This window comes from Apus apus, chromosome 4 (genome assembly GCF_020740795.1).
Source record: "Apus apus isolate bApuApu2 chromosome 4, bApuApu2.pri.cur, whole genome shotgun sequence".
In the NCBI taxonomy this organism is placed as follows: domain Eukaryota; kingdom Metazoa; phylum Chordata; class Aves; order Apodiformes; family Apodidae; genus Apus; species Apus apus.
Genome location: NC_067285.1, coordinates 19,285,959 through 19,297,596, shown reverse-complemented (window position 1 = coordinate 19,297,596; position 11,638 = coordinate 19,285,959). Strand labels below are relative to the sequence as shown.

General features: G+C 39.5%; 1 protein-coding gene across 1 annotated transcript; it reads right to left on the bottom strand.

Moving 5' to 3' along the window:
• Window positions 1-6,815: 6,815 nt before the first annotated feature.
• GDF2 (growth differentiation factor 2) lies at window positions 6,816-11,638 on the bottom strand. The gene is made up of 2 exons (XM_051617826.1): window positions 11,055-11,638; window positions 6,816-8,958 (listed from the first exon to the last, which is right to left on the bottom strand). Exons 1-2 carry the CDS (start codon window positions 11,398-11,400, stop codon window positions 8,018-8,020), a joined length of 1,287 nt encoding a protein of 428 aa, XP_051473786.1. The 5' UTR covers window positions 11,401-11,638; the 3' UTR covers window positions 6,816-8,017.

Genomic DNA, 11,638 nt, shown 5'->3' with positions numbered 1-11,638 from the left:
ACGTCTGAAAGAAAATCAGATAATCTTAATTCTGACATTTCCCACTTTGGAGTGCTTAACATTTCAACGTTACTTTAGTATTAACAATTTCTGTGTGTTTCAGAATTTTTCAATTAACTTGAAAGGGAGGATATAGATTATTTTGTTATGACGGAAACAGAACATAATGATAAAGAATATCTATGTATGATTTAAAACAATGAAGTAAAAATGTGTAAACGTGGAAAGGCTGGATATTTTGCCCACTGGGCTAGGGAGTTGGGTTGTTCCACAGGTTCCCTTTTTGTTTCTTATTTATTTCTTCCTTTTACTCCTGCTGGGTGCTGGAGGAGGGCATGCCCAGCAGCCACACAGAAGGGTTACAAAATGCATCCATTGTGACAGGAACTGGGAAAAAACGTACAATAATCCATATCCCTAAGAATATGTCAGAATGGATCTCTCTTTCTGTCTGTCTGTACAGTAGCTTTAAGCATGCAGCTTTCTATCTCAGAAAAAAGAATGACATTGCATGTTTATGGAGTATACATAGTACTTTCTTTTTTCTGTAATTCAGTACACAGTACAAAACGGACATATACATTTATATGAAACTATTTACCAAGTATGGAATAATTGTGGAAATAAGGTTAAATTAGTTACTGTAAAAATTAAATAAATTAATTTTTCTGGATTCCTTGAAAGCAATTTAATCCTGCTGTTCTTTCAAAAAAACTTTTTTTTTTTAGAAGGGCTTTTTCCCCACTGTATTATTTTCTGCCACTTTCTGCTTTTAGAATAGAAATTAATATAACTTGAAATGACAAAGCATTATTCAAATTATCTCAGTTTCAACTTTCTATGCAAAGGGTGTTATAGACTGTTACTGATGTTATACAGGAGGTGTTTACAGTCACCTCCTCTTACTCTGAACATAATAGACATAGATGAATTGCCATGAAGATCACACTCAAAAAGGAGACAGTAATACACAGTAACTGAGCATTTTTAATCAGGACATGTGTTAGAAAATTGCCTTCTGTATCTAAATGAGTTCTGGTAAACTCATTGTATAGTAAATTTTTTTTTCCCCTAACATTTAAGGGTTTCCACAAATTTATTTTTTTTCTAAACTGAGGCCTCATCTAGACATTAAAAATAATGAAATAGCCCTTTCCTGCCTGTGATCATTGCAAAATCATAAGATTAAAAAAATAACTTTCCTCTGCTTTCTAACATTTACTGTGCATTGTATCATGTTCTAAAGATTTTCATATCAGAAGGTCTGGAAACTGTAGCTGAGCTTTTTATGAAGCTAGAGTTTTGAGGAATAGATACTGGATTATGTTTATTATTTCTCAGTAAAAATCAAGATATGGCAACACTCCACAGCACAATTTATTCTACAAGTTCAGATGCATATTCTTCCTCATGTACTTTATCACTAGCACACAGAAACAAAACTAGCTTAATGATGTAAATGTAAAATTAATGCTTTTCCCAAAATGCATGACTTAAAAAGCTAAGACAGTGGAAAAAACTAATTTTCCACACTGGATCTCTTCAGTGATCTATTTCTCTTGCCCTGAATTCACCTGACATGTATAACTCACTGCTATCTTGTAATTCTTTATAGATGGTGTTAGAAGGTAAGAATCCTTCTTTATGTGGTGTGGATAATACAGGCTTTCGGAAATGACTTTTTACTTACTTTGTGCTCATTGAACTCTGAATACCTAAGTCCAAAATGTAACTCTACCATCAATTCTAATTTAAAATAAAACCCAAACTAAATTCCTATTTTTATTTTAGTTTTGAGCTGACCTCAGTATCTTAAGCCTAGCTCTAGCTTTTATATCTCATAAAACTTTAAGATTCTTTAAAGTCTGTCCACAAATATTTCATTTTCTGCCTTCCTGTGGGTATGAACTTCCCACATCCTCTGAGAGGAAGTACTTTCTTTTATCTGTCCCAGTCTGCAACACTCAGATCACATGCTAAAAAGCTTTCACAAGAGTGAGATTAAATGTTTTCCTATGTATTTTTTGCTTTACATGTTTTGCTTCAATACTTCCTAGTTCTGATCCCTCTGATTCCCTCATCAGACCTGTGTAGACCCTTTGGTCACCCGTAAATCGCAGTAGCAGAATGCTCATCGGAAGGTGGCAGCAAGAGCAGTTTTTCCACTGGCAGAAATAACAACAGGACAAAGGTGAAATTTGGAAAGCCTTCTGGAACAGCCACATTTTAAATTATATGTAATAATCAGAATTAATGTAAAGGTTTTATTTAGCTGCTAAACATTGAGAGGCAAGGTTTAGCACAGGACTATACTAATGAAATATTTAATGTTTCCAGGACTTTGGTAAGTGTTTCTGGACAAACCTCTACTGCCTTTAATAGATGTGCAAGTCTGGGTCAGTGCTACTACATGGCTGTCTGCTACAGGCATGACTGGCTTGCATAGGTATGGTCTAAGACTGTCTTTTCTGTTCTGTTCTTGTACTGTTTGGTACAAAGGGAACTTTGTCCCTGAGTAGGATTTCTAGGCCCCTTGGTAATACAAACAATAATAACACCCTTAGATTCCTTTATAATTCCTGTGCCAAAAGAAGTAATATTAGGTTTTTATCCCTAGTTCTTTCAGTTCTTATGCTGTACAAACCTGCACAAAATGAAAATTAAAGCTGTAGGAAGTTTTCTTTCACATTTTTTTAAATATTGAAAGCTTTCAATTTAATGAAAATTGAAATAGCACTTCAAGAGTATTCTTAATGATTACATTCATAATAAGAAAAACTTAAATCCAAAGTGTGTTGGATTTTTATTTTCTTCCCTTAATACTCCTTTTCTTTCTATCTTTTGACAGTGACCAAGAAAGAGAAAATGAGAAAAGAACAAAAAAAGAAATAAGAGAAAACAATTACTTTTTTTATTTAAAGATTTTGAAATGTTTCTGATTTCAGCCAGGAGCAGATGGAGAGCCATCACAGCTCACAGAGCACATCTGTGATAAACTGACATTGAACAGTTTTGCTGAACAGATAAACTGCCATATTCTAGGTCAGCAGAAGATTCAAGAGGGCTTCAGGAAAATACCTTGCAGCTACCCAACCTGAACTAATTCAAGAATACAGTTTAGAATTTTGGCAAGTAATTTTTCAACAAAAAGTAGAAACTGAAAAATTTCTACTAAAAGTAGAAAATTATCCTTAGATAATTACTCCGTTATGTGCTTGCTTTACACTGCCTGTATTCCTTAGGGCCTACATTTCTGATAGATTTACGTGTTGTTCAACATGGTGCACCAGAGGTTGCCAGTAACAAACAGTGAATATTAAATATTGCATGAAGAGCCTTCCTATCCTGAGGTTATTACTTGAAACAGTGAGAACTCCAGCCATCCACAGTAGTCTTTGTTTAGTGGCCAGGCACCACAAATGGCGGGCACCAAACTGGCTCCTAGAGATTGTGCTGCCGACGGCCCGACACCTCTGATGGCCGGGCAAACGTGTCCTGGCAAGCTGGCTTCCTTGTCCGCCATGCTGACATAGGTTAGTAGTGCCCAGCACATCCTGACAGACCAGCTGTTGGCATTTAAGCCATCTAGTTTGTTGTAAAGAGCTAGGTTTCTCCCCCGTTGCTGGATCAGAAACTTTGGTTGCTGGCCGGCTAGCAAGGCCTCAACCGCCAGGCCGCGGCCCACCCGGTGTGCGGGGCTGGTGTCCCGGCCTCCTGAGGGCTGAGGGCAGGGCTGCCGGGCTCTGGCCAAGCATCACGCCTCGGTGATGGGACCGACTCCGGGAGCCCCGTTCTCCAGGGCTACACTGCAGCCATTCTCTTGTGAGTCTTGTAGCCAAATTAAGTCTGATGGTTCATAAGAATCTTTAAGGGAGAGGACAAAAAAAGAAACGGGAACTGCTCTGAGGTGGGGGACGACGCGTTGCTGCGGCGGCCTGGAAGCAGCAGCTGCGCAGAGGTGGTAGCGGGGCATTTCAGAGACATGGAGAGGGCAAAAAGCCAGTTGGCAGCCCCGAGAGAGACATCAGGAGACACCTTTAAGTGGAGAAATTTTAAGGTACCGTGCGAAGGAGAGTAAGAAATGGGGTGAAGATGGCTGGGGAGCAAAGGCCAGAGCTGGCGCAGAAGCACCAGGCAGCCTGAAGATGGCGCTGAGGCAGCACGGAGGGAGGGTGCTCACACCTCGGAGATGGTGCGGCTGGAGCAGCCGGTAAGTTTCCCATAGCCTGGCCGTGGCACTGAGGTAGCTTGGAGGAAGGGTTTAGAGAAAGCCCTGAAGGCTGAAAAGAGATCAGAGATGGCTCTGGGAGAGTTTGTAGGCCTGGGTCAACCCCAGGTCGGCACTGAGAAGATTAGCACCTCAGGCACCTGCAGTTAGAGCCTCCTACCTAACAGATGGACAGACAGATCTCTTTGAGACCCTTGCTCTCTAGAGACTGCAGAGGGACCTGCCTTGTTTTTTCCCTGCTAATCACACTACAAATGGTATGTTGGGGAGGGGAGAGGTGGTTAGTAGCCAGATGCAGTGTTCTGTTAGCTGTTGAGAGCAGCCAGAAAGGTTGTGGAGCTGTTGTTACGCTATGGAGGTTAGAGTCTTGCCTCACAGACATTGGTCATTTACTACTTACTGGCTTTGCCAGCTAGTTCTGTGTTTGTATCTGTACCCTTCAGCTCTTTGCAGTAACAAACTTAGATTCAGTGCTGCCTATGAGGAGCTGCAGCAAGGTATTTATACCTCCTGGAGCCAACAGTGTATGCCTATGTGGACCTACATGCTGCATAGCCATGCACCTATGTGCATTACTTAGAGGTAATTGCCAGACTCTGAGGAGGCTGGAGAGAAGAATCACCTGTGGATTCAGTAATTGTGTTAGAGCACAAATGTGTCTGAAATAATAAGCCTCCTTTAGAGGCAGTCTAAGACCTATTATTCTGACTATAAGAAACTGTCAATTCTAGCTTATCATTTCCGTATTGTCAGAATCTTTCCAGTAGAAAGGTGTCTAAGTAGATATGAGCTGAACACCTCTAGATTCTCATGAGGCCATTACTTCTTCACCTGTGGAAAAGAATAGTGAAAACTGGTATATTTTTGATTTTCAGTGATTGCAGGTGCTATATTGTTAAGGGGCTAAGTTGCATCTGCTGTCCCGTGTTAGGACATGGCACAGAGAAGTGAATGAGATCAGTGGACATTGTGCCTGCTGTGTATGCAGAAAATGTGGGAAGCTGTGTAAAAATAGTGACAGCTATATCTCCTGACCAGCTTCTACCACCAGCTTCCCATGTTTATCTTTTAAGGCTGAAGTGCTACAGGATAGCCTTAAAATTGGCTGTAGAGTCATTTGGTGATTCTGGTGTTGCAGGTCTGTTAGATAGCTAAGAAGAAGGGCATATTCCAGCCATGTATTTGTGTTAAATAAATAAGTTTAGATTTTAACTGTACATCTGATGTACAAGTAGTGCACAAGCCCCAACCTGCTCCTCAGTAGCAGAAAACTGCTGGTCAACGTGCAGAATCGAGTCACAAGAGGCATTTTTTCTGTGTTGAAGCAGGGGGCAAGGTGCATTGCCTGCTCTTGGTAACCTCTCTAACACGTTTTGGCCACCTGGCTGACTCATTGCATCCCAAAGCAGTTGAAAAGTGAGGAAACTCGAGCAATTGTTTAAAATGAAATGTTCAAAACTACATAAATCAAGCTGCTAAATTTACAGTGTAAAAGCAAACAAGAATTTGACACACACTTCAGCCGTGCTGTAGGTAGCATCCATAGTCACAACTGGGTTCTCATTTCTTCATGGCCCTAGTCATCACACTATGGAAAGATTAGTGTTTCGTTTTACATTTGACTTCAGAATGTAAAAAAAAAGAAGTCTTGAGAATTTCTGTCTGTGAGCATGTGGGGACTGGTCTTTCCCCTTTCACACTTTTTCATTTAATTATGGACAAAGTCTTATATTCATTGAAGTAAAAATATAACTAGGACCTTGTGTTTAGATGACTTAAGGGCACACAGCTACAATTACCTTGACATATGGGTGAATGATTTCCCTAATGTGATCACATCAAGTGCTTGTTTGGTGGTTTCTTTAACTTGATTAAGATTAGTTGTGTGTCATGAACTCAGAAGATACGAACAACACAGGGAGGGAATACAAGGGGTTCTGAATGGAAGAAGACATGACAATGACTGTAAGATGATGAGCCAATGAGCAGTGGTAAAATGAGAGGACTGTCATGGGAAGCTTAAGAGGTAACTGACATGCAACTATAGATGGATGGTGTTTGCCTGGACCCAGATCCCAGATCTGATCCAATTGCAGTCCAGTTCTAAGGGAAAAGGCTTTAAGTCAGTCCAAGGATTCTGGTGAATTGTGCTTTGTGCGCGTGGTTTGTGATGTAACCAGTAGTTCTTGATGGAATTACAAACCACTCTGCTCACACTCACCTGCTATTTGCTCTGCATTAAGTTAACAATAGTAAATAAACTAAGTATTAGATTTCAGGCTGACCTGTTCATGCCTAATGAATTCGTCTTGCCCGCAGGCTGCCCTAATTTAAAACATATGGATTCATTTAGATCCTGTTGCTTCCATACATGTTTAGATTTTTTCTCCATCAATATTCTTCACCATTTTGAACACATGTAGTTTGCTGTGGGTTTGGACTAAAAGTGTTCTCTGATATAGTTTTATATTTGTGTGTGTGTTTGTAAGATGATGGAGTAGAAGTGAGGTGGACTACGGTGGCATTGTACACTTATAACTATCACCTGAAACCAACAGAAGACACTTTGTTCTTGTACAAGCAAGACTTTCATTAGAATCAAAGGAAGTTTACTTTAATTGCAGGAAAGATGGGGTCCTTATTTAGTAAAAATACAACTGAAGTCAGGAGAACTATTGTATGTTAGTGTATTTCACATACAGTGTAAGTCTCATAGAACACAGAGATTTCAGTTTTTCCCAGACTTCTAAAGGCTGACAAAATTTTGTATGCAAAATAGAGTTTTCCCTAAGAAGAAATTAAAAAATTGGAGTCTAATATCAGACTCCAAAGAACATATTTAGGCTTCTAAATAAGTAGCATGGGCTTTTCACAAGTGCTGAGTTCTGCTAACCCCCACTGCTTGTAGGATACAGCTTCCAAGGCTGAGCATTGTTTGACTGCATGTTCTTGCAAAGAAATACTAAGAATATGCAGTAGGTCAAAGTGGCTCCTTATCTTTGTGCGCTGATAAGGACTGCTGTTCCTCCTAGGAAACAGCGTCTTAGAAGCGGAAGGCTGCACTTCTTATCACTCAAGTATGTGCCATAAAGGGGTAAAAATAGGGACGCTGAGGATAAGAAAGCTGAAACCAAGGCACCTGCTACCCACAGAAGGAAACCTGGGAATGAAATAAGATGGAAAGTCTCTTCTCTTTTGAATACTTGTCCCAGTTTCAGCCAGGATGAAACCACTTTTACTGCAAATCTTCACTTACAAGAGTAAATTTGCCTGTAAAAACCTCTAATATACAAAAGGTTTGCAGGATTTAGATTCCTCACTTTGCCATGCAAACTAGGTTCCATTTACTGAGTTTAACAGAAGTTCAAAATGTCAGAATTGGCTGAGAAAATTAGTTATAATACCTAATAAACATTTACATGGCATCCTGAATTCCTATTGAAAGTCCTTTAGTTTGTGACCTAAACAGAATCGATTAGACATAAAAGTTGAAATAAGGTTTTCAAATTGTATCACTGTTGCCAAATAATGCATAGTTCATTCGATGTTAAAATATTTTAATCCAGTATTCACTTTGCCATGATATATAATGCAGGCTATTTTCAATGATTGCTGTTCTTTAAATGCTGGTTTTCCTTTAAAACAAGAAGCAGCAACAACAACAACAACCAGCTCTATTCCCTGCTCCAAACCTTGTTTGCAAAGATTTTCATTTGCATCACTAGTGTACAGACTTACACAGAACAGGAAAAGAGGGTATTCTTATTTTTAGCAATTCTGCCTTGTATACTACCTGCAGCCACATTCTGCCACTTTCATCCCTTCATAGTTATATATCAAAGTGGGCACACCAGCATCATCCTTATAAAGAATGGAGATTGAATCCAATTTGGTTGGAACACAACAGGCCTTTGAGGCTTTCTTCGGGTTTTGGAGATGCACCAGAGTTTGGACAATAGCATGTTTTGTTGGGGTAACATTATCTGTCAGAGGGAAGAAGCAACCTCCTTTACACTCAAATGCTTCATAATCTTTTGGTGCAATGATCCAGGAATCCCAGCCAATCTCTTCAAAGTTCACATGGAGGGAAGTTCTCCGGCAGTGGTTGACTCCAATGCTTCTCTTGCTTCTGGAAGAATGCTGGTGGGGCCCAGTGATGGCCTTTTCCTCTCTCTGTTCTTCCTCTTCAGACGAACTGGTGTTCTTTCCTAATTTCTTTAGTGCACTTTCTTGTTCATGAACAATCATCTCCCGAAGCTCCACTTTGGTCTCCTTTGTCCCATTGCTGCGGTCATTGGAGAACACTATTAACAGGGGCAGATTTTTAGTGTCAGGGGTCACACTGATATCCAGCTTCCCACAAGTAAAACCACCCAGAGCCTTACTCTGTATAACAACCTCTAGCTTGTTTTTAGTCTTCAGTTTGTCTGTCCTGACCCATCTTTTCACAGCGCTGGACACTTCAAACATCTCCCAGCCACACTTCCGAATATTGTGAGAGACAAGGAAAGATTTGGTACTTTCTGGGTTTTCCCAGTAGTCACCATCTAAAACATCATAAATGACCATGTTGCCTTTCAGCCTAGAGAGAGATCCAGCTTCCCTGTTACAGGAGATATAAATTCTCAGTTCAGCTCTGGTGATTTCCTCATATCGTGGAAGAGAGATGTTGAAGAGCAAGATGTGTTTCTGAAACGGATTTTCTTCTGGTGAAGCTAAAGAAACAACATCTGTAATAGGAAATTAAAACATGTGGTTACAGTGTTTCTGACTGTCCAAATAACTTGCTTTTAAAGACTCAGGATGTATTTTGGGGGTAAAATAAGAGCATGGCTACCCAGCATTAAAAATAAAAGAAAGTACGGTCTTTGGCCAAGTTTCAAGGGTGGGGAGTGAAAAGTTGAAATTAAGGTCCCTTGTGTTGGTAGTATTTTCTCTAAGATTTCATGGTCCGGTGAGGGTGTGGAAAGGATCAGAAATAGTCTACCTAGAACAAGCTGTGGTCATTATTAAGTACAAAAATAAGACATCTGAGTGTTCAGATTTAGCAATTTCCTAAAGAGATTTTTTCTCCAGAAATTCCTAAAAGAACTCTATGAATTTGCTACTCTTACAATTGCACAATGGGTTGAACTGGCCTCCTAAGAGATAAATATTCTATGGGACTTCTGCAAGGGCATGTAGTGATAGGATGAGGTGTAATAGTTATAAGCTTCAAATTAATAGATTTAGATTAGATATTAGGAAGAAATTCTTTACTGTGATGGTGGTGAGACACTGGAACAGGTTGTCCAGGGAGGTTGTGGAAGCCCCATCCATGGAAGTGTTCAAGGCCAGGTCAGATGGGGCTTTAAGCAACCTGGTCTAGTGGAAGGTGTCCCTGTCCATGTCAGGGGGTTGGACCTAGGTGATCTTTAAGGTCCCTTCCAATCCAAACCATTCTATGATTCTGCGATTCTATGTTCAAATGTCTGTAAGAAGCAGCTATGCTGAGGCTTTTGTTGTTGTCTTCAAATAACTTCAAAAGCAGCTAGGTTTACTGGGAGTTTGGGGAAATAAAGTTTTTGAAAATCCTGAACTGAAGCTTCGTGGTTTGTTTATGCTGGGACTTAGTGATAAACAGCCTTTCATGCCCAGGTCCCAGTCTGTTCCAGGCTGGATTCACTGAGCTTGGGGTTGTTTTTTTTGTTGTTGTTGTGTTGGGGGTTTTGTGTGTGTGTGTTTTGTTTGGTTGGTTGGTTTTGTTTGGTTGTTTTTTTTGTGTGTGTTTGTTTGTTTCTTTGTTTTGTTGTTTTTTTTCCTGCAAAGGTATGTGCAGTATCAGCAACTCTGCCTGATATTTGGGGGCAGATATTTGGCTGGAAGATCAGATTGATAGTGCTTAAAAGTAATCATTGACTGATGTTTATTTGTTGGTCAATATAAGATAAGTACTCAGTCATGCTTGGGTTTTAGGGCAATCTTAATTAGCTAATGTTGGCACTTCTTCACAGCATTTACCCACTAAAGCCGTCAGTGAGGAAAATGAGAATTATAATCCAGTTTATAGTGCTCAGGTTTCTTTCCATTTCAGGACTAGGGGCACTAGTTTGGGAATTTGAAGTTCTCCATAGTGCTATTACCTCTGTATTTCTATTTTTTATATAAACTGAGGCTTCAATTCTACCTGTCTTACTTTTATCACAAGGATTGTGATTAATTCAAACCTTTTTACTGCTGCTTTTGATGGAATTTTAAAAGCCTATGTAATGTTACGAAGACAGGGATCTCTAACTTATTTATTTTTTTGACAAAAGTTTCACAAGCCATTTCCATATAAATCTTTCCATCTAAACCAGAATTTTGGGGTAGAAGTGCTGTTCCTTGCTTGGATCTAGAGACAGATTTCTCAGTTGGCTGCTGTGATTTTTAAGTATGAGAAAAGCCCACCTGAAAGATTAGCTCTCTAGCATGGATGTCTCCATTATAGATGATAAAAAGTTTGCATTCTAACATTAAAACTTAGTCCCAAATCTCTAGCTTTGGGAAACATGATTCATGTAAACACTGTTATTCAGTGCATCATCTCACTTGATGCATTTGGAAAGAGAATACTGTAAATTAAAAATAATAAAAATCAAAGAAAACTAAAGGGAATTCTTATTTTTTAAAGATTGAAAGAAAGCACAGAGCAAAACTACAATCCAAATTTTTAATCTGTTTTGTTTCTAAGGAATCTGTGGAAGTTAACGCACTAAATTCCCTCTGAATTTCAAAAGAATCTGGGTACCTATTGTCCATGTACTTCTTGAAAAATTCTAATCCTTATTTTTAGGACTTCTCCTACCTTCAGTACTGAAGCTCCTTACAATATTGGATGCAGGGATGGAGGACTTGTCTGCAGTGTATCTGTTGTATAAATCAATCATGAACTGCGGTGGTTCTTCTTTGGTCTTCACTTGGGAGGGCACTCGTGACAAATTCAAACTCCTCAGTAAATCTGTCTTCATATTCTCCAGGAAAGATTTAAAGTCAAAATGAGTCTCATCTTCCACTTCCCCAGGATCATGAAAGTGTGCATCAGACTTTCCCACAGCTGATAACTTGTCCCAAGCTTCCAAAGGCTTTCCTCTTGTCAAACAGGCAATGATGTTGAAAACAGACAGTGCAGCTAATACTCCAAAATAATGCATTTCTTCTGTATTTACCTTCTGAGGGAGAGACGAGAGAACAAGGGTATTTTAGCTAATTAAAAATCTTCTTTCATTGCAGACAGAGGAAAGGAGATGGAAGGCAAACAACTGGAATGCCCTTTGCAAATCACTTTCTTGTGTTCTTTTTGCAGTCTGCTTCAAACCCCAGCCTCTTGTCAGTTGTCAAGCAGATTGGTTGTACACTTGCCCTTATCAGAGTCATTGATGCCATGCTTCA

Coding starts and splice junctions, on each gene's coding strand:
- GDF2 (XM_051617826.1), bottom strand. CDS start 11,400: ATGCATTATTTTGGAGTATTAGCTGCACTGTCTGTTTTCAACATCATT. Junction 8,959..11,054: donor AAGGAGCTTCAGTACTGAAG/GTAGGAGAAGTC, acceptor TTCCTATTACAG/ATGTTGTTTCTTTAGCTTCA.